Genomic DNA, 23,189 nt, shown 5'->3' on the forward strand with positions numbered 1-23,189 from the left:
AGCAGGGAGAACTGACCAATGCTCTCCCCTTTAATACTAGAAGGTTATGAAGTTGCTGCACTTGGAGGTCTTGCCAAGTACTAGCAGGAGTGATCAGCCAGCTGAGATTGTGCTCTCCTGTATAACATTTTTCACATTAACAGAAGGACACTAGTGACAGTTTGCTAAAAGATTTAGTGTCTTGATTTGTAGTCAGATGATACCTGTGCTGCTCTGCTGGGATCCACCTCTGAGAATCTATGCTGTGCTTCAGAATTTGGCCAGGAGGTTCTCCTGTGTTGTTTAAAGTACCTAATTTTCCAGAATGCTGCAACTCAGGAAACCATGTACCTGGCAAAAAGGGTGTTGATAACAGCGAAGTACCTGTGTGTTGTGTATGATCATAGCTTAATTTGTAGGAACTGATAAGGGGAAAAACAAATACACTTTAGTTGGGTTCGAGTGTATCTGCGCTGTTTGTTAAAAGCTTTGCTTTTGTTGTTGAAGCTTTGCTTACAGTAATTCAGGAATTACTGGTGAAACTATTTAAGAATTTTGAGCCCTTACTCTGAGTCAGACGGTAGTAGGTGAAACATCAATTGTGAGAGCCTGGAAGGGAGAAAAAAAACCCAACAAACAAACCACCACCTTTTTGCAGATGAAGCATGTGTGTCCACACCTTAATTAAAACCAATGAAGAAAACAGCAGTTTGTATGTACTGCTTTTGCTTTGGTGTTCTTTCCCTTCCTGACCGGCCTCCCTTACATTTGAAAAAAACCAATCAAACAAAAAAAACCAAGACAGAAATGCGTCTTCCTGCACTACATAAATATTGGCAAGCTTTTACTCTTGTCTTTCATGCTGAGCCTATTGGGCAAACTGAGTGAGCTTGTGAGCTTTTCCAAGCAAGCCTGAAGGGGTTTGTTTGCCAGAGATTGGCTCTCTGGTAAACAGATGTAGTTTAAATATACGTGCTTAAAGAGGTATCTTTTTTATCATGATTTCTTGCTATACGTTAGAGCACAGATCAACAGACGTGGTCTTAAAGTGTGTATCTATTGTCAAGAGTAAATCTTCCTTTTAGACTACAGCATGTCAGGTGCATCCTAGCAGGTTAGGAGGTTTCCATAAGTCTAGAGGGCAGTGGTTATAGAGGCATTAACATTGTAGGACTAATTGGAGTTCCTGGGTGCCCTGTTAAAATAACCCTTGTCATCATTTATGCTAAAGATGATACCCCTCTGGCAGGCTGCCATAAGACAGTTCTGTACATCTGCTTTTAACCCTTTTGCTTTCTGTCATTAAGAGATCCTAACCTGTGCCGCTGGAGACAGTGGAACAGGATTGGGATCTAAAACCACAGGTCCAAGGTCATCATGTCATCCATGTCCATCTGGGAGGCCAGGAGGGATTTTCATGAAGTCAAGGAATCTGATTGCTGGGAGAGACTTTGTCCCTAAAACAGCTTGGGTCATTTGTTACTTCTCTGTCCCTTGTCAAAAGGGAGGAAATTAAAAAAAAAAAACAAGCAAACAAAAAAAAAACTAAAGGAAAGAGAAGGGGTTATTTGCTTAATATTCTGTGCAGCGTATGGAAGGGTTTGTCATATGATGCTACAAAACTGGAAATTAGTAATTAACTTTCAGGCATACCAAAATGGCATTGTGGGATGTAAAGTGCAGGAGACAACAACAGCAGCAACAAAAAAAGCCCAAGCTGCAGGTACACTTCTTAAAGCGGCATTGAAATCGTGATTTGTTTCTTAAAGATGCGAGTGAAAGTAGTGCTCAAGTGCACTCAGTGAATGAAGCACGAATTAGTGTTAACTTTTGCCTTGTTTCCCTGTGTACTCTTTTCAGAGCGAATGTATAACACACAAGGTGATTTGTTGTTGATGTTGAAAGCAATTAAATGTTTTTGGCAGGACTAAGAAACTTTTAATGTTAACGAACAAAATTATGTAGCTGGTACTAAAATGGCTTACAGTGAAGACATCTGCAGTATGTATTTAGGTTCTCATGCTGCCTGCTACTCACAACAAATCAGGCAGGACAGAGAGAATCAACTTCTCTTCAGTCAACCTTGTTATTTCTATAGAAGGTAATTCTTTAAATCTGTATCTGATCAAGTGAGATAAATTTACAATTCTGCTTTTCAGAGAGATGTATCTTTTGTAGAACTTTCTCTTTTTTTGAGAGAGTGAGGGGAAAGGACTTGGGGAATATGTTCGTCAAATATTTGTGATGATTCCTGATGCCTCTCTTCTGCCTGTTCGTACAGGTTTTATTTACATAACGCTGTATAGACCCACCTACTCTACTGTAACTCAAGTTTAATATGTTAAATTTAATTTTTTTAATAGGAAGTATGCTTCCAGTTTTCTGTGTAGTGGAACATTATGAAAATGCCATTGAGTATGATTCTAAGGAGGAGCATGCAGAATTTGTGTTGGTGAGGAAGGATATGCTTTTCAACCAACTGATTGAAATGGCTTTGCTATCTCTTGGATATTCTCACAGCTCTGCTGCCCAAGCTAAAGGTAAATAAGATTATGAAATTGTACGATAAATTATGTTTGTTTGTGGGGTATTGGGGAGGGGCAGGATTTCTTTCAGGAATGCAGGTTTTACTACTTAAACTTCTTGCAAATTCAGTCTATTTTTTTTTCCTTAACATGTTTTTATTTAGCTAGTGCATGTTTTGTTTGTGAGGAATGTGGAGGTAAATTCTTTTCTTTTCTTTTTTTTTTTTTTTAAGAAGAAAAAAGACTTCAACTGAATCATTAGTATGCTTATTGACCTTAATAATCTGCTCCACTGAGGATCCACAAGGAAGTGTAAAGCATATTTGAGCAGATGGACTGTTGAGAGTCAACTTGCATTTATGACTGAATATCCAGCTCTGTTTCTTTTATTTTGTGCCTCATGGTTTTATAGACTGCAAAGTAATTTTTTTTTTTTGTGTTCAGTTCTTGCATTGCAAAATCCTTTCTAATTTATTAGAACGAACACTAACTATTATATCATGTCCTATTGAATTCATGGGAACTTAGGAAAATATACTTCTATACATAGTAAGAAAATCTCGACTGAAATGCATTTGTATAATTTCATAATATAGATAAAGAATAACCTTGGTGGTGTGTGGGTGGGGGATTTTTTGGTGGGGGGATGTTCTTTTGTTTTGCCAGATCTAAGAGGCTAGAAACAAAGGTAGTGATCCTGTTAAAATCAGATAATTTTTTTACTCCTATGAATTAACAGGTAAATTACTTTCTTTCAATTTTTCCTGCCCACTGCCCCTCCCCTCACAAAATAACAATTGTGCAGGGCTTATCCAGGTTGGGAAGTGGAATCCAGTTCCACTCTCCTATGTGACAGATGCCCCTGATGCTACAGTAGCAGACATGCTGCAAGACGTGTATCATGTGGTCACACTGAAAATCCAGTTACACAGGTAAGTTGTACCTCAGTTCTGGGACATGAACTGTTACTTATCTGCTCTTAACTGTTAATATTGCTTGTATTTAATTCCCATTGTGCTTTGTGCTCAAAGTACAGAGGCTTGCCTAAATTCCTTTTTAGTTACTCTAATTCTTCTTTAACTTACAGTATACTATTCCAGAAAACTTTTATAGCTCTGATACATAGATTTTCTTTGGATATCTCATTAAAACTATATTGCATTTTAGTCAATTAAATGATGCATTACAAGAAGGCATTTTACATAAAGTTTACTTAAGAGAAAAATATTTTTGCATATCATGAACAGTACCATCTGTGTGCATTTTGTAAAAGAATGACTTGCTCACACTTATTGTTGCTGTCTAGGTTCTTAAATTTCACAGCAACAAAAAAGAAAAAACGGTTAATATATTAATGCTTTTCATGATCAGTTGTGAGAAAGCATTACACCTTAAATTGTTTTACCAAGCGCATCAGAGCAGGAAGGTAGAAGTAACATGAAAAAATAGTCGCCACATGCAGCTGATGTATAATTCATGCATCAATACAGCAGATGTGTTGTATAAAGTAATTAACTAATCGGAACAATCAGGAGACCGAGAGCAATCTCCAGATGCATCTGCTTGATGCGCAAAATGAAATCTGTCTGTCTTAAAGGAATGTTCTGCAGCAGGATGCAATCTTGTAATAATCCCTTTTCTAATCTGTGTTTCAAATAGTTGCCCTAAACTAGAAGACTTGCCTCCTGAACAATGGTCTCACACAACAGTAAGAAATGCTCTGAAGGACTTACTGAAGGATATGAACCAGAGTTCATTGGCCAAGGAATGTCCCCTTTCACAGGTACTTAGCATAACATATAATAAATAATAAAGCACTGTAGGCAATGCTGATGCGAGATCTGAGATTTCTACAGACTGTAGCAAGTAGTACCCATGGAGTGGATCTGCCAAAAATGCAAATGCATTTGACCACTTCATGATCTTTATAAATATGCCTGCTTCATTTTGAACATAGTCTTACAACGTTTCCCATGGGGAGTCGTGAAAGGTTGTTTACACCACACTAAAATCGTCTCACAGCAAACTGGATTTTAACTGGTTTTTGTCTTCAGTCTTTGAACTGCTTTGATGCAACTACTTTTTTCAAGCACATGTGTTCAAAATGTTAAAAGGCTCTTTACTTACTGCTGTCAAAAGTACTATTGAATCTGAATGCTTGTTAGATAACCTACAGTAGTTTTAAATGCTAATTCATAAAATGAGACAATCTTTGGCATGCTATATGAAAAGGAAATAAAGAATAAAGCTCTTTGGGTGATGTGTTGTTGCAAACAGCCAAAGGAAAATCAGTCATTTATTAGTTCTAATAAAAATATACCTAAACAAAAATGAAACCTCAATTTATGCATTGCTAAATATTGAACCAATGCTTTCCTCAAGCCTTAGTAATACTATTCTATTTGCCATTCTTTTTGTTTTTCTCTGGTCAAATTACTGCAAAGGCGCAACTTATTTTTCTACGCACAATGGTGTCCAGCAATGCTGTGGTGGGAACATGGTATTTTTTTTTTACCTTTTAAATTTTAAAATTTATTTTGGTGTGATGCAATGGAGACTAATTCAGTATACAAATAAATGATGCCGGTTGCGGCAGGGAGGGAAAGAAGAGAAATTTAGGAAGCCAAGGTATTTTTATGGGGATTTTATTTCTCTTGCTCAGAACACTGGAGTCTTTGTCTCCGAAAAAGTTCGGTTAATCTATAGAGGACTAGTCTCTTTCTCTGTCTATTTTTCCTGCGGATATATTAGCATGCTTGTTTCCCATCGCTTTTTTTCCCCTACAGTTAGGTTGTTTTCAGTGATGTGGCTCCAATATAGAAAGTTCTGAAGTGGAAATAATCAAAATTATCTTCACTGGTTGCAAACCATTCCAGTAATATGTCTGCAAAGTTATCTTGTATGTACCTACTACAAAAGCATGTGAGCTTTTGCACTGCTGGCTTGTGGAAGCTACAGATAACTTGGGATTTTTCTCCATTTTAGTCTAATAGTGGTACTTTTTACTTGGTACTGATAGAAAGCAAATAAATTCTATTGAGATGAGATGGAATATCTTGTTTCTATTTGGACATTGTGTTTCACACAGAAGTTTCTGTATATATGTATATATAAAGCAGAAAAAAGTTTTTAAAAGGAACACTTTATTAGAGACAGTATCATGGTAGTGGAGACAGTTCAGAATTACACTCCTCTAAAAAACTGCTTTTAAACTATACTGAGTTTTTACATAATAACTTTATGGGACAAAAAAAAAATCTTGCCTAATAACAGCCCTTCAAGTTAATGCATGAGATGACCAAAACTCCAGATTACAGAACTCTGATTTGAGACTGTTTACTGATTTGTACTTCTTTACTTGTAAAAGAATATACTTAAAGCCGTGAGCTTCTTTCTGTTGTTAAAAGCATGCTTATTATTTTGTCCTTTCTATCTTCACCAGCACTGACATAGTAGGATTGAAGGAATTTAAATAGCTTCTGCTTTTCTTTTTTCTTTGAGGACCAAATCATGTTAAACTTAGAATACATTTATTTTTTCCTAACTTTTGGAAAAACAAGTTGTTACAGTGGTTGATCAAGAGCCCAGCAGTCTGTCTGAAACTTCCTATTTCCCTTTGGGAGCTTGAGGGAAGACGCGTTGATCTGGCAGTGTCCTTTTCACATGACTAAATTGATCTGTATTTACCTAACTAATAACTCATTGTATATCGCTCTTATGGAAGGGATTCTGATTTAAGAGTGTCAGTGTTTTATTAATGGTATTAAAGTCTGTGAATTACCCTGCAGTGGCGTGCTGCTGCAACAGAGGTGAGAAGTAAGAACAAGGCAGAGGTCAGGAGGCATTGTTTCCTTTAGGAGTTCCATCAAAGTGGGAGATTCTTCTGAGAGCAGAGAAGGGGTCTCTCCTGTTTTGTACTTCCACAGGTATAGGTAACGCCATATGAAGTGCTTCATCACAAATGCAAACTAATGCAGTGACACTGTACCATAACTTATTAACACTGTTATGGATATAATTTATTAACCACAGAAAAATGACTCCAAGTGGAAACGAGAGTAGTTATCGTTTTCTGTCACTGTCATCAACCATACTCTGTTTTGTGTAGGTATGGAAGGATTTGTTTTAAAGTATTTAAGCAGCTGTGCTCCACGCATGGCATCTCTTAAGCCCTGTTCTCACGTAGAATTTACTGGATTTTCTTAAACAATCCCGAATTTTTTATATTAAAATATTGCTCATATTTGTTCAGAATACTGGCATTCTATCTACTGCAAAAAAAAAAAAATACCCCAAACCCCAAGCAAACTATTTTATAGTGCAGATACATTTAATAGCTTGAAAATACATGAGCAAACAAACTTTGAGAACCAGTTTGTTTCAATTATAGAAATTATGAGAACTTAACAGCATTATTTGCTTGAGTGTGGGGTTTTTTCTTTTACTTTTTTTTACCATTTTCTTTCTTGTCCAACTAAAACCTTGGGGCATAAAGGTAAGAACTCTTCATGCCTTCCTTGGTAAAACACTATTGTGACTCCTACTTTCATTAGAAGAGTTGTATACGTGGTCATTTTTGAAGCTACTATAAATGCCTCGCACTGTGACTGCTGTGGCCATACCTGAAGGTCAGGTTTGTCACTCAGTATATGAGCTCACATCATGAGGAATCCCTGTAGATGTGACTTGGAGTGCTCAGGATGGACCAGAACAAATTCACAGCTCTGAATTGCTGTGGAGTTGCAAACAGGCGTCCAGAGGTTTGGTCTCCAATTTTTGGTATCAAGCAGTTAAGGTAAAAGGACCCTGCAAATTTTGCGTGAAAAAGCTAAGCCTGTTTTGAATTATGGGCTGCAGTGGATATTTTCAACCTTTACATCGAGTTTGCTGATTTTATTGCTAGAGACTGGCAGCATGTGCAGATGCCGAGTAAAAGATGTTTCGCGTTTCATACGCACAGCTCACTTCATTTCTGCTTCCTCACCAGATTTCTTTTGATGGGGAAGGTAACTTGCAATTTAATCTAGGGCTCAATTTTGGGCTGTCTTGTGCATTCCATTAAATTGGTCTATCTTGTGAGTGGCCTAGATCTCATTTCCCTCCTGTTTTGGCTCTTGAGTCTCTAAAGGCTTGTAAAGAAATTGTTCTACCATCAATTCTTATTTCCAAACCCTTGCACAGAAGCTCTACTCTACCTCAGTCTTCTGGGAGCTGCTCTAAAGTGATCAGGCAAGCAGACAGCTCTGTTGCATTTACTTACTTAATGTTACTCTTTCAGTGTCTCTTCTCAGCCTTAGTCTTAGCATTTTCATACTTCACCTTAACAGTTTTGCTCTATTTTGATTTTTAATGCAGAAGTCTCTTATTGCTTCCACGGGTAATAACTGAAATACTACAGGCTGTACGTATGCTGATATTAATAAGGGGTTTTTTTTCCTCTTTTGTCCCTGCTGAATTATTGTCCTTCACTCTCTCTATGTATTTGTATATGTATGTAGTGAGATCAACTTTTATGAGGAAGTGAAGAGCAACATGGGCTATTGGTCCAAGAAAAGAATGGGAAATTCTTTAGATAATTCTGGAATGAACTCACTGTGTTGTTTTGAAAGTTTAGGTGTACCTCTTACCTTGTATTCCTGGAACCTTTTCTAGGAAAAGAAGACAACAAATCACCTACCAAATGAAGAGATCGTAGAGATTAATTAGTATCAGGGCACTGCTTTGAAAATGTGGTAGTGATCAAATGACATTAGTTTTTCTTCTGATATTATTTCACCTGATTTTTTTACCTACAAAAACATTTCCTAAATGATTGTTGTTAGTATTCGCAAACAGGCACTTCTGAAGCAATGTATTCTTTCTCTTACCCCACAGTATCCTGAAATGTGAAGGTATTTGGTGGTTTTTGTTTGCATTTTTTTGCCCGTTTTGCTCATCCTTTGAAACTGCTTGTTTCTAGTCTGACTCTCAGGACAACCATGAGTCAGTGCATTACAGATGAAAAATTCCAGGCCTGATATATAGTAGAATCTCAAATCTCTATGGCTTTTTTTCCCCCAATATTTTGTAGGAGACATGCAAGATTTCCATTAAATATATCTAGAGGCTGTGATACTTGTGAACATAGTAATTTACAGACATTGCATTACTGTTTTAAGATTTTTTTGAAGATATTTTTGTGTTCCCCCCTTCTCCCACCATATAATGTCATTTACATAATTTTGCTCTTGGTGATGAGGGAGTTTTTTTTTTTTTCAGTCAGAGGGATATATGCTTGCATTCCATGAAAAGTATGCATACACAGAACAAGTGCTGGTACGATACCCAAGCCTGAATAGTTTTGCACTTGTGATAAATATAACTGTCCTGACTGCATTTTTAACAAGCTTCCATGCTTTAGTGAATGATTCTCTGCATCTGACATGGGCATGTTATAGATCATATACTTTCCTTTTTGTTCAGATATCCTTCCCTAAATTTGCATGTTATTTTATGCGGACATCGTGCAGACTTTATATGATCTGGCAGAGACAACAGGCAGAAAGCTTTCTTGGAACATCACTGTTTCTCAGTTCACCTGATCTGAAGGCACCTGGCCATCACACCAAATAAGCAGCTCAATAGAAATCCTCTTACATTTCCTCGCTGCTGTTCTGGCCAACCCCCTTCTTCCAAAATCCTAACCAAAAAAGTTGTTTTCTAAAATTAAAATTTCTATACATAATCAAGGAATGAACAATTAAGAGTTGTCAAAATAAATGTGTTTTATGAGCAATTTTAAATTCATGCTTTACAAAACCGAAAGGTGTGTTTTACCCCCTCCCCTTTCAATTATTTTACCTACCTAGACTTGAGATTGAGTCCTTGGATTTCTTTGTTGCTTTTAAGTCTTCTCTCTTCTTCCCCTCCCCCAATAATTAATAACCTGAGTAAGGAATGCAGCTCCTTTTTCTGCTTTAGAAGTTGCTGTACTTTAGATTTTAAAGATGTCATTAATTATTTCAGGGAAGTAAATCCTTGAGGGCCTGGGTTCAGGTTTTGGCAGGCAGGCCTTTTCAACCCACCTCCCACTTGCTCAAGAGCATTCACTATGATGTCTCTTCAAGCTGACATGGTATCTGGATTTTTAAAACATTTGTGATTAACTATTAAAATTTGTGGCAATGATTTTTAGTCATCCAGATAGAATGGGCAGTGCAAAGCATATTGTTGATGGGATGAGCAAGATGTAATGTGCGTGTTGGTGGAGCTGTGTGAGGACATCCACAGGGTACTCAACCTTTCAATTGCTCGATCATTTGATCACTAATCTATGTTCTTTAGATGCACCTAAACGTTCTTTAGATGCACCTAAACACTCTTTAGATGCACCAAAATGCTCTGTGTTAGAGCTGTGTCAGTCTATCTACAGCTGTTTTATCTGGGCAGTGCCCTATTAAAGGAGAAAATATATAGCTTTTTTTTCTGTCTCTTCGTTAGAATTAAGTATAGTAAGGATGTAAAGTCCATTTCCAAAACAGTTATGAGGCCTGCAATTATTGTGTGGAGGAGGGGAGAAATGTGCCTTGTTCCTCAAATAAATGCAGTTTCTGCCTTCAGAGGAGTGTGTAAAGTGTCAGTGTGTTCCTTAGTATCTGTGCTGTATTGAGGTCTTGTGTTTCTGCTTCTGAAAAGTGGAGGAGTCCAACAGAGGAATGGTGCTAGTGTTGATAGTTTGTTGTTGTTTTTTTTTTTTTTTTTAACACTCCTAAAGTCAGCTGTATGGAATTATCAGCACCTGTCCCCTGCCAGGCTCTCCTGTGAACAAAGTACAAAATTAATGTATTTTTGGGACTGTGTGTCCCACATTGTGGGCTAACCATTTGTGCTTGTAACTCAGCAATTTTGAGAACTGTGTCATGTGAATGATTATCTGCATCATATGGACTTCAAGTTTTAGAGAAGTGACAGAATCAGAAGGAACACAGCACTTTTTCTTCTGATATGTTTTCCTTCTAAAACATGCATATATTGTAGAACTGAGCCCTACTTGACTTCTGTGTTCATTCAGTGGTCCTGAGAATGGTATATAGAATAACTTGCATTTTAAATATTTGTAGTGATGTTCTTTTTATAGTTATATGTACACATATAACCATGCTTTTTTTTTTTTTTTTCTTCTGGATACATTTAGAGGGTTGAGAGGCAGTCAAGTAATGCACTACTACAAAATTTTGTATTCATTTGTTCATGTTTCTCGCATACTTCTTAATGCAGTCATGGCCAAGTGCAAACCCTGATTGATTTATTTTTTCCATAACTTTGAGAGTTAACAAGCCACTCCTCCAGTGTTCTTTAAAGCAAGATTGCAAATAAGTCTTTTTTTTTTTTCCTTATTGGCAAATTTTTGGCTGTAGAGTACTGCACAAGTATAAACAACATGAGAGATCCTTTAACATAACATGAGAGAGCCTTTAGTCGCTTTGCTCCCTAGCTTTGGAACTCATTGCCAATTGAAGTAAGGAAAGCTTGGCTGTTGGGACTTTTAAATCTAGACTTAAAAGTTATTTGTTCTGTTTAGCATTTTTAAAATTATTCTATTAGGAATTGTATGTGCTTCAGTTTTAATTTTAACTCATAATGATTGTAAAGCACCCTGGGATGCTTGCATGAAGGGCGCTACAGAAACCCAAGATTGCATTGTACTGTGTTGTAATGTATTGTATTATTACATGGTGCTGGAGTTGGACCACGGACAATTCATATAGAAAGCATTTGAATACTTAGCTAAAGATAAGGAGTGTGCATGTGGGGGGATACTGTCTTTTCTTGCTTCTTTTCCCCCTTTTCTGTCAGTTATTTTATTAAACTAAATTAACATGGCAGTTATTCCCTAAGAAATGCCAGCATAATTTACTGCTGCAAAGGGGCTCAAAATGTAAACCAGATGATAAACTAAAAATAAAAAAGTCCACATTAAGATTTAATTGCACTTCCCTTTCTATATTACGTTCTTATGTAAAATACATTACAAAACAGTACATTCTTTATCACTTCCTTCACTTTTAACTGAATTTCATTAACAATAAAGAAATATATTGTCTCTATTTTCAGTAATGTCACTTGACAGTTAATCCCTTAACTTGATGTACATGTCTTTAAGACTTTTTTTTTTTTTTTTTTTTAATAAAGAACATGATAGCACTGACTGGAGCCAAGTATTGCACAATCATGTGATTTGCAAGTTTCCCAGCTCACAGCTTTGCCAGTGCAGGTCAATTCACACCTGCCACACTTATGCCATTCTGGTCCTCATGTTGCTTTTTCCTCAGTGATTGTCAGAGGTAGAGAGAGTTGTGCATGCAGCTCCTTCCTTCCCCCCTCCCTCCACACTCCAAATGTGTGGTAAACCTTGTGCATTGGAAGTGTCTCCTCAGGAATTAAATGGAGTTTAATTTCTGTCCATTAGAAAGCTGCTATCCACATCGCCAATTAAGCCTTCTATTTAAAGGGCGAGGAGATACGTATGTCTACATCTTAATCACTGCTGTGACTGGTTTGCAGAGACCTTCCCTGACTGGTTCAGTTATTACTAGCAGTGGTGGGAGGCACAGAGATCAGCATGGTTATAAAACCTACCCAAAAGCTGAGCAAATTCTGTAGGTGCTGTAGCGTCACTGTCAGCAGATTTGAAGCTGAGGTACATCTGTGTTAGAGGATGCAGGGGTGTAGGCATAAAGATGCATCGGGAGAAAATTACTTGAATTGGTAGTAATTTTTTACCTGACGGGAACAAAAGCAAAAACAGGACCCACCTGTTGAGAGGCAATGCTCGGAGACAAGCAACTCTCGCCTTGTCAGACCGGACTCATTGCATGCCTTCACTCTAATCATAACTTAAAAGAGATGAGTTTCTCAAACAGACTAAGCAAAACTCTCAAAGCTTGCTCCCCCACCATCACCACTTTTTTCTTTTTTAATTAATAGTTAGATTCTTTTTATTTCTAAGAAACATGGTAAGAGAACCCTAAGGTGAGGGTGAGCGTTGTCTCCCTTTCCTTGGACACTTCTTTAAGAATAGCATAAATTGGTATCAGATTCCTCTGGTGCCTGCAGCTGTGATCAGAGGACAGGTTTTTCAGGACAGCAGCAACCTCAGACCTGTCTCACTCCAAGTCATGGAATAAACTGCTCAAAAGGGAAATGTTCTCTTCCCTAGAGGTGGGAACAGATGAAACATTCTCCTTATATACACCTGTCTCACTTTTATTTTGTTTTTTAGGTTCTAAGATTTCCTACAGTGAAAGCTGCAGTTCTTCCATAAGCTTGCACCAAAAGAGGGGGGAAACTGCTAAAACACAACCTCTGCCTCACTGTGCCACTGTTCCAAAGGATTTGATTCTTTATAGTAAAGTGTCAGGGAGAAAGCTGGGTTTTGTGGTGATGAAAACCTGAGACCCATGCGTAAGGACTTTTTTATCAATGGCCTTTCTAGAGATGGACAGTAGATTTCAGCTCTATAATTTTACCTAGGGTGTTTGTATTTGAATCTGTGTATTCAGACTCTTAGAATTTTAAGGGTTGTGTATCTATATATTTATGAATATATCTTACAATAAAATTCCACCAAAATATACATGTCATCTAGTACATCCCCAAGCTCTTAAAGGTGTGTTCCTTCACTTTTTGTAAGGACGAGCTTTGTGTGCTAAATCTAATCTAGCTGCATTTTTTAAAATATATATGTTTTACTGTAAGGGGTACCTCAGAAAAAAAATTTAGTAAATAGAACCTCAAAGTGCTTGTACATATTCCTCATGGAAACCTAGCTGGAACATTTCTCTTTTGAGATACCTTTCATTGAATCATGGATCTTTTTATGAATTCTTCAGAGCATTTATACTTTTCACAAACTCTTGACAGTGAAAGGTAGGAACACAGAGGTGAAATTAGTATCTTGGCTAATGTATGTGCTTAAAATGTCACCTTTATATGATTTTACTTGGTAGAAGTTAAGAATCCATAGCAAATTTCATACTATAAATTATTTTTTTCCCAACAAATTTTTACATTTGTCTCAGGAAAGAAAGTAGTTTGTTCGTGTGCTTTTAGCAGCACCTCCCTCACAGAATTTGGGTCTATATGATAAAGAATCATAAAGAGGTACATGGTGAAATAATAAAACTGACACTTAACCATTTAAACAAAGGATAGGTAAAGGATGTTACATTTGGCACTAGAGGGGTATTTAAGCAAGAAATCAGAGGCACGAGAAATGCACTCACTAGGAGCAGTAATCAATGAAGTTCAACTCCTACATTAAAAAAAAAATGAACTAGTAGAAAGGTATATAAACGGTGCTTATCTAGTCAAAGAGATTAGCATGGATGTGATGAAAGACCCAGCACAAGAAGTCTTCAGATAAATATCGCATCATTTCCCTAGCTCAGCCACTGGTAACTTGGCTGAACTCAGAAATTGCAAGATGAAGTTCAAGGGTCTCTTTTTCATGTAGATTCGAAAATGGATGTTCAAAATGGTCTCTTTTGACTTTAAAAATCTGCAAAAACTTTTGTAGAAAAAGGAAAAGACATCAAAGAAAAGGCTTATCCTTAACACCAAAAGAAATTCAGCAAGACAACTGTTAGTGCTACTGAGTCTGATGACTTCTTGTCTGGACATTGTGCCTTAGGGCTCAGCTTCATGCCAGACATCTGATGCTTTGCCTAGCAGAACGGTGGAATCCGAGAAGAGAGTTGCTGAAAATCATGTCCTATTTCCCAGCAAGGAAATCTTCCTTAATGTGGTGGATATTAAGCAATTCTACAAAAAGCTGTATTGAAGACAACCGTGTGGCTGGTTGAAGATAGGGCAGTTATCAACATCTGTATCAGGAGAATGTATATGCTGCATTTTTGTGGAAAGTTTAACATACACAAAGTTGACTTTAATGCATTAATAGGTCTAAAACGTCCTGTATTGCTCAAAACATTTGCATTAAAATAGTATTTGAAAGCATGTACATTAGGATAAGCATTCCAATTAGGGAACAAGTCAGAAGCACTCTGACCTGGCTGGAACAGAGTGTTTAGAAAGAAAAGCAATCCACCTGAGAGGAAGACTGAAGGTGTTTCAGATTTTCACCAAATCAGTCTGCGAGATTTCCAAGGCCTCACCTACCTCTCTATTTCTGTACAAGAAATGCTGGTTTGCCCTATCCCCATCCATCTTGCATGATTTGGATTGTTGTCCTGGGCTCTAGCTTCCTCTAGTCTTGCTTGTTGCATCCCAAGGAGAAAAGGCGAGTGTAGGTGCCTCAGGTAGTGCACTGCCTAGTGTAGGAACAGCAGCCTTCTGGAGAGAGGCTGAGGACCCTGTCACCACATCATGGAACTGATAAGGAAGGGTGAAACTTCCCCTGGAGTAGCTTAGCTCTGGTTCTGTGCACTTGAAGTCTAGCCGGGGTTGGAGCAGGGCTTCTAGGTTTGGCTTCGTCCAGCAGAAATTCTGCCTGTACAACCTGAGATCTTGTTGTGATGTGCACCAATGTGGGAGCAATCAGTAGAGCCCTTGAAAACACGTACTCCCAGTTCAAGCTGAAGTAGCAGTGTAAAGCAGTCTAGTTACTTCATAACAGCTCTTTCAAATGGATTCCTGGCTGAAATGGATAGTGCTTTTCTTACCCATGGAGATCTCAAGTTTCGGAGCTCTGCTGGCAAAGGCACTTGCATAATCAAAATCTCAGGGTGTAATAACTCACCCCTCAATTTAATTTTAGTTCTGTGAAGTAAACCCAGAATTAACTTATTAAATACTGATTATTTTGCATTTTATACTTTATCCAAGTTGATTTTAGGAAGGATTTAGCCAGGACTTTTACTACTAAGTACCTGCCATTTACCAATTGTGTGCAATAAAAATCAGGATTCTTAGAAAGATTGATGTTGGACATCTGACAATGAAGACAAAAATGTGTTATGTCTCCTTATCTTTTATAGGTTGAGGTTGTGACTTCTTTTTCTTTCTTCCTTCTTTTTTTTTTTTTTTTTTAAGTCTAAGGCACTGTGCCATAAAGCTTGTAAAGCAGTTATGAAGTTCTTCAAATCTGAATTAACATTTCCCACCTACCTATCTTTCTCTCTTTTAAGCTTTTAACCTTTGTAGTTATAAGACTAGTATCTTGGGAAGCAGCTTTTTATTTGAGCTTTATTTATATCCATCAGTGGGAGATGCTCGGAAAACATTAGGAGAATGCTGCTCTGTCATGCAGCAACTGGGAATTTACATTACAGAATGGTAAAAATAGTGCAAGGATCAGTTCCTTCAGATGCTGAATCCTCATTTCAGAGTTTCAAAATCTTCCCATGTGTGGGTATATTTCTATGCATATCTAAATATATGTGTATATATGTATATATTATTTGGGTTCTTTTAGTTTTACATCTTCCCTCATTGTATTCAATGTAGCTTTATGTTTACATTAATACATACATTTATAATAGTTAAAGACAACATAAGGCAGAAAAGGAGGAGGAGATAATTTAGGTTTTACAAGGATAAGAGAAAGGAAGAAAGACATGCTCATGTATTGGAAGAAAAGCTTGTGCCACCATTGTAAATCTGCGTTTTATTCAGTTTTAACTTATATGACCAGCATTTGCCATGCAGATCCTTACTTTTCCTGACCCTGGCAACAGTATGGAGGTCAGATAGCCATCCAAGTGCAATGCCAACGGCACAAACAAAAGTTTTTTTCTTCTCTGTCCATCTGTGGGTTTTTCCCTGATCTTATGTGTTTATAGGGCATATGACAACAAATTCCGTTGCATTATTTGCTATAGTTCAAGCTAATGGACCAAGGAATTTAACATAATTCTTCATACACAGTTAAACTGTCCATTTCATGATTCCTTGTCCAAAAAACAGCTAGTGGCTGGATATATTTGGTCTGCTTTTATTTGAAGTGGCAGATGATATATCTCTGCCATGCCAGAACACTAGGAACAACATTTTGCCCTGGTTGGGTTTTTGCAGTACGTGGGCTGGCGTAGGCTCAGGCAGGCTAAAATCTTTTGATTTGGGGATAATCTTGTGTTATCCGGTTGGGGCTTGAATGTTCCCTTCTCATTTGAAAAATGTGAACGTAGAGCCTCCTGAGAAATAAGCACTCCTAAAGAGTTCAGCTTGTATTAAAACGGATGCTTGCTATTTCCACGCAAACAAAAGCCACTGATAGTGGCTAGGATAGGGGAAACAAAGTTCCTCTGTCCTTCATGAAAAGATCCTCCCCACCCCCCAACCCCAAATCTTTAAGTTCTGGTCTGCAACTTTATCACTATTCAAACTAGGTCTAGGGACAAAGGCTCCTAGCTTTTCTCTTTTTCTTTTTTTTAAAAAGGCATGTTAGGTTTGCAGCACTGGAACATGCTTCCCTGCTGCTGTCTAGGGATGTAAAGCAGAGGATTTATGGAAGACAAAATAGAATAGAGCCTTAAAAGTTTGGCTTTAAAAAACGGAGCCAGTAGTTTGACAGATTGTTCAGTAAATGTTCATTTTATTGAGAATTATAAAAAAGGTGCTTAACGCCTCTGTACCATTAATATAATACATTAAAAGAGTACTGTCAAGATTAGTGTTTCAGCTCTGAGAATTGACTGTAGAGTTTATGGGCAGCACTGTTCATACTCTGCTTGTAAGATGAGGTATCTTCTACTTACCACTTGACAAAACCATTATGTCGTTACAAGGCTTTATACTGAAAAACTTGATAAATAGTAAAACGTAAATAAAATGTCATTTGAAAAGTGGGAGAATAGTTGCTGCCTGTCTTATAGCCAGATTTAGCAGATGCGGGTTTGAATGTAAAACAGTTGTGAAAATAGCCGGTGTCAAACTAGTGCAAAATTAAACTTGTGGGGTGTTCTGTTTTCAGTGTCTGTCATTGTTGAAGTACTCCATTTCAAAAGCATGCATTCCTTTCTACAGAAAAAAAATCAGATTCCTTAGTTGAAATTAATTAGCATTCAGAAACCAGATAGCATGTTTTTGGGTATTCATGAGATCTCTGTTTGAAAAAATGTTTTTAACTTGTAGAAATGTGTTGCAACACACAGATGGGAAGAAAAAGAAAAAAAAAATCTCTTTAGCAAGCACTGTGTGTAAAAGGAATATTACATTTTGCACGCTCCTGATTACCCTGTGTAAACAGTTTTTGACATCTGTCTTTATAGTTTTCGAGGAGAGGAAGACTTTGTTAAAAGAACCATTTTTATACAGCAGTCACCATTTCAGTCTTGCTTTACCTGTATTATGAAAGCAGATGGTCTGCATGTCTTTTGAATATTTATAACTATCAAAAACAATCTCTTGCTATTCACCCTTAGGCTTATGAGATGTCAGGACTGTTCTGGTTGAAAAAAAATCATCTTGGGTGTTTACAGAAAGGGGATTACATTAAGCTGAAATGACTATACATTTTCTAGTTTAATATTTGTCCATCAGCTGTTTAATCGTATTTAGATAATTGTGTAAATAAGTTGTTGCAGCCCTTGCCCCTTCCACTGAGCAGGCTTGAAGCTTTAAACACCGATGAATGAGTTGTGAAAAAGCTCAGATTTTTTTTTTTTTCTAGTTAAACAACATGGAAGGCCTAAATAAGTTTTGGTTACAATGCTCCTTTTGAGGGAAATGTTTAATTTGCAAAGGAATCCCCGATATCTAATTCAGCCGAGTTGTGTTAGGAAGCTGCTGTGTCTGTTACTCTCTGCTAAGTCTGTTAGCATGTATTTGCTCTGTGTAAATACTGCAGCCCAAGTACCCCTTCATGAGGCATGAAAACAACCTTATTCTGCCCATATAAAAATAATTTTAAGGTTATTTAGGGGAAGTTTTGGGACTGTGGGGGTTAAAAGCTTTTTGACTGGAAGCTGAGCAATCACTGATAACAGATTTTGCTGTGGTTGGTTGATTTGGCAGAAAAGCATGAACAGTTTTGGTTTAGATGATTGAATTAACCTGATTAACATTGTTTTTGTTGCTTTGCAAAAAGGACAACAGTATACTTTTAGCGATGATCAAACAGCACTTCACCTGGTTGAAGAGCAGTGTTAGAGGCAATGACTCAGAAATGCCTCCCTTGAAGCACCTGCAGCAGTGGCTGCAGCAATTAGCCAGCATGAAAGGCTCAGGTCCTCCCTGTGTCTGGCAGGACGCACCTTGCATTAGATTCTGGCACAATTCAAAAGGTGTCTGATGCTACCGTTTTGCTGGGTTTTGTTTGATGGGCATATGAAAATATTTCTGGTTGAGATTTATGATATTTCCCCAGGGAGTTCCCCAACTTCTTTGAGAAAAGATGGTGTCGGGTTTTCAAATCTCTGGTATTTAATCTTCCAGAGAAAATGGGATTTTGTTCAATCTACACCGGGTGAACCTCAGCTGAACTTCAGAACAAATTCTACCCCTACCTCCACACAGTTGTTGGATGCCTAATTATAATTAACTTATTTGGCTAAAAAAAGAGCACTTGGGCTGCAGCAGATGGTATCATTCCAGAATAGTGGGATTTCTGTGAAGGTGGCACCATTTCAGATGAGATCTCCCGATTCTCAGAACAGGACTGCAAGTGATGTGGTTGGGGGGAGGGAGGCTGGGAGAGGAGAAAGAGGGAAATTTGAGATCTTGAAGTCTTTCAGGTCTGAAGAGATAAGTTAAGACTGTGGATTTGTGACCAGTTTTTGCATTCTATCAATTTTCTTTGCAATGTGTGAAAAAGAAATCTGATTATGAGTGATAAATGTGATGCATTTGAATATTTGTGTGATATATTTATATTCGTCATCTTTGTACGTGGAAGGCACCTGCCTCTGTGCCTCACAGATAAGGAGGATGTATGCAGTAGTACCTGAATATGATGTGCTTCAAATACAATAATTTTGATTTTGATTATTGATAAGTCAGGACATGGGGAGCTCCTCAAGTGTAATGATCCAGGTAATACAAAAATATCAATATGCCTCCAGTTTAGATTGTGGACCTCGGAAGACCACTAACTCATAGGCTTAATCTTAACTTTTAGGCCATAAGCATACCAGACATGCATATTAGATTGGCATTAAAATGTACATGAATTGTACAGCAATAAGAAATTCTATAGCAAAGTGCATCTCTCTGCACTGATGTGACTGCAGGTTTGACGACAATAAATAAAGCATAGAAACAATGAAATTCAGTGTTGTCAAGTTATTTTCTGAGTTAACAAGGTAGTAATATTTTATCTGGCTTGTAAAATTTTGCCTTCAGTGAATTAGTAAATAAATCATTGATTCCTCCTGATGAGGATTCTTAGCGTAGGTAATATCACTTGAATGTTTGAATGTTTGCATGAAGTGTTCTCGAAGAAAATGCAGGATAATTTTCATTTTTAAATGTGTTTATAATGTCTCCCTCTTTTTTTTTTTTTTTTATCTATTTTGAAGAGCAGGGGCAATATCCCAATGTTAGCCATCAAAGCTTGAAATTCATGTTGTGAAGTTAAAATTCCTAGCAGTGTTACTTAAACAGACCAGTGCCCTATTTGGTTGTAAAGTGACTGAATTAAATTTATTCCTGAAGAAGCAAGGAGTTTCAGAAACTGCCATGTCATTTGTATATCATCTTTATAAAATTATGTGGAAGAGAGGACTAGGAAATCTTAGACAAACATCTTCATCAATAATAGATAATTTACTAAGGTTATTACTAATATGCATGTTTTCATGCTTACTAAAGTTATTTGGGCAGGAGAAGACATCTGAAAGGCACAAAGTAAAATGAGAGAAAAACCACCTTGAAATTTAAATGGCATCCAAAAATATGCATGAGTTGATATGGGATAGAGGCCCCTGAGAGGTGCAGTGCCCCGTTTTGCACATACTAATCTGCAGGTTTTGCGTGTAGAGTACCTGTGCAGTCATATAATTTACCAGATCCACATGACTTTTTAAATTATGCCTTATGTATCTTGTGCCCATGTTTAAGATGGTTTCATCTGTAAAAGAGCTTAAAAGATAATTTTGTACATATTAGACATTAATGATACTGCTATTATACTGAAAATTGAAATTGGGTTCAGCTGGGCTTGGTTCAGGTCATTCAGGCTAGAGTTGCAGTAGTCTATTAAGATTTCACTCTCCTTTTATACCACTGACAAAAGGCTTCTAGCTAATTTCAGAAATGCCAGATTAATATCAAGAAATGGCAAGAATTTTGGTGATTCAGAGAAACATTAAAATAGCTAGCTGCTGAGTAGAAGGTATCCACATTTGGCATAAATAATACTGCCTCACTCTAGCAGTTCTAAACCTCCACAAGTAGCTTGTTACTGAGTAATACCTTAGAAAATGGTTATAATGAAGTTCACTAAGATCAATAATCAAGGTAATTTTAGTCAGAAACTGAACTGGCCTTATAAAAGAAGACTTATAGTAATATTTATTGCATTTTTACTGCAAACTCTTTCTTCCAGCATTTATTGCAGTTTATGTAACAAAGGGTTGATGCTGTACATCGATCTTGTGATAGCACAAATATATCTTAATGTTGCATGCTGAATAGCGAAGAAACATAATAATCAGGGCTTTGTCTTCTTGACTGTCATTTTCTTGATACACTGGACAGTTCCTGTAGTTAAACTAAAAGTAATTACTTTCCACATAGAAATTTAAAGGGTGACAAAGTTCAGTCTATTGAAATTATATTTGCTAATTTTGTTGTTCAGACATCATATATTGAGTATAATTTTCAAGTTGGAGCATTATCTCATTTTGCAAGGCTTAGTCGTAATTGATTTTGTAAAAGGATGTACTGGAACTGAAAGTTTTATGCACTGTAAATTCCACTATTTTAAAATTGGTCAGAACTGAGCAGAAGGTAAATTTCTCACTGTAGCTATCTGATATCTTGAGAACCTTTGAGGAAAAAAAAAAAACATTTCTGTCATCCTTTGGTCTATTTTACAGCTAATATTCAGTTACAGAATTAGACATGACAATAAGCTTTTCATAAGCCTGTTTTTGCAAATCACTTAAAATACCCTGTTTAGAAAAAGCAAGGCTGGGTTCATTTTGGGTTGTTAGATACATATTTTATTCTGCTATAAACCCCTTATTTTATTCTACTATTCAGGTAAACTTTAATGCTACAGTTTTCTGGGGTTTGCTCTGTGATGAGTGGCACACAGGGACTGGACATGGGTAACTTGGGTCAGTACTTCCATTTGTGAAGGCAGTGTAGGATATTTATGCCTGTAAACTTGTGTGGGTATGTGAAGGGTCAGTCAAATTTGGAAGAATAAATAGGCTGAACAAAATTCACTTTCAAGATTAGCATCTTCCATCCAGAGCCCATTTCATTGCCTGATGTTTCTTGGTCAATAACTTTGTTCTTCCCTTAGTATATCTACCTTTTTTTGCACCCATTTACAGTATACCTTGGTTTGTTTTCGTGCTCAATTAATGAGCTTTTTAAAAAGCTTTGGAAGATAGGATTAAAAACGCAATATGGTTCTCAAATGCTAAAAATATAATGGTTCAACAATTGAAATAATTTGTGCTTTGACTTGTACTGCTCCGCATTATAGATTTTTTTTTTCTTCTCCCCTTTTCACAGAGTATGATTTCTTCCATTGTGAACAGCACTTACTATGCAAATGTCTCAGCAGCAAAATGTCAGGAATTTGGAAGGTGGTATAAACATTTCAAGAAGGCAAAAGATATGATGGGTAAGCAAAAAAAAAAATTGCCTTGATGGTGGTTACATACCATTATGTGTCACATTGAGGTCTGTCACAGTCATATAAGAAGCCAGTTCCCTTCACAATAAGTTTAGGATGCTTTTGATGAGTAGATGTAGAAAGTACATATATAGTGAAAGAATTCATTTAAATAAATATTTGCTATCGAAACAGCCAAGCTGACTTGGGTTGCCAGAGATGTAAAGCTGTCATTCTGTAAATTTAGAGATCTTCTACCACCCAGAATAATTGTTTAGAAAACCTGTTCCTGGAACTGTGACGAACTGATTTTTTAATGTATGTGGGTTTTTTTTTTCTTGCTCTGGCTAATGTATATTTAAAGAAACAGGTTTCTGTAACTCTCACTACCTCCCAGCAAGAGTGATATAATTTTTTAAATTCATATCTTTCTCTAACTTTGGAGCCCTAATTTCAATTGATTTTAACAAATATTTGTTGCGACAATTGTTTGCTTGTTGTAGTAAGCACAAATAAGTTATTGGATAAAAAAAAATCTATCAGTGGAACATATTAATTCTGTGATACCTTTTATCTTTCTTAAACCTGTTCACATAATTCTAAACACTTCATAGCAGAAAATTTTTAAATAGATTTCAACAGAATGGAGAAGGGGGTCCTCAATTTGGATTGAATTTTGAGCTTGACTTAGCTTTCAGGATTTGAAGCAAAATCATTAATCTACCAAAACGGGTTCCTTGCCTTTTTATAGCTTAAGGCTATAATGAAGACAATGCATCACTTTTGTGATAATTGCTTGAATTACTATTCCAAGTGAATGGCCCACTTGGGTTGGTTTCTACTTTCCATGAGTGAAAAAGGGCTGTTTCTTTCCTTAATCTACTTTGTGCCTTCTGTGCAACACCAAAAGCCTTCTTAACTGAGACCACCAAATTTGGTGGTAAGACTTCAGTTGG

At 36.9% G+C, this 23,189-nt stretch overlaps 1 protein-coding gene across 7 annotated transcripts in view; it reads left to right on the forward strand.

Annotated features, from left to right (window-relative positions):
- SATB1 (SATB homeobox 1) overlaps nt 1-23,189 on the forward strand; it is a 92,789-nt gene that overhangs the window by 23,576 nt on the left and 46,024 nt on the right. For all 7 annotated transcript variants that reach the window (XM_050305235.1, XM_050305244.1, XM_050305226.1 and 4 more), the window contains 4 exons: nt 2,343-2,519; nt 3,310-3,436; nt 4,164-4,287; nt 22,131-22,242. In XM_050305235.1, the coding sequence (XP_050161192.1) occupies nt 2,343-2,519; nt 3,310-3,436; nt 4,164-4,287; nt 22,131-22,242 (540 nt within the window). The remainder of the gene's footprint in view (nt 1-2,342; nt 2,520-3,309; nt 3,437-4,163; nt 4,288-22,130; nt 22,243-23,189) is intronic.

The sequence above is a fragment of the Myiozetetes cayanensis genome, unplaced genomic scaffold (genome assembly GCF_022539395.1).
Source record: "Myiozetetes cayanensis isolate MyiCay16 unplaced genomic scaffold, myiCay2020 scf1, whole genome shotgun sequence".
NCBI lineage: Eukaryota > Metazoa > Chordata > Aves > Passeriformes > Tyrannidae > Myiozetetes > Myiozetetes cayanensis.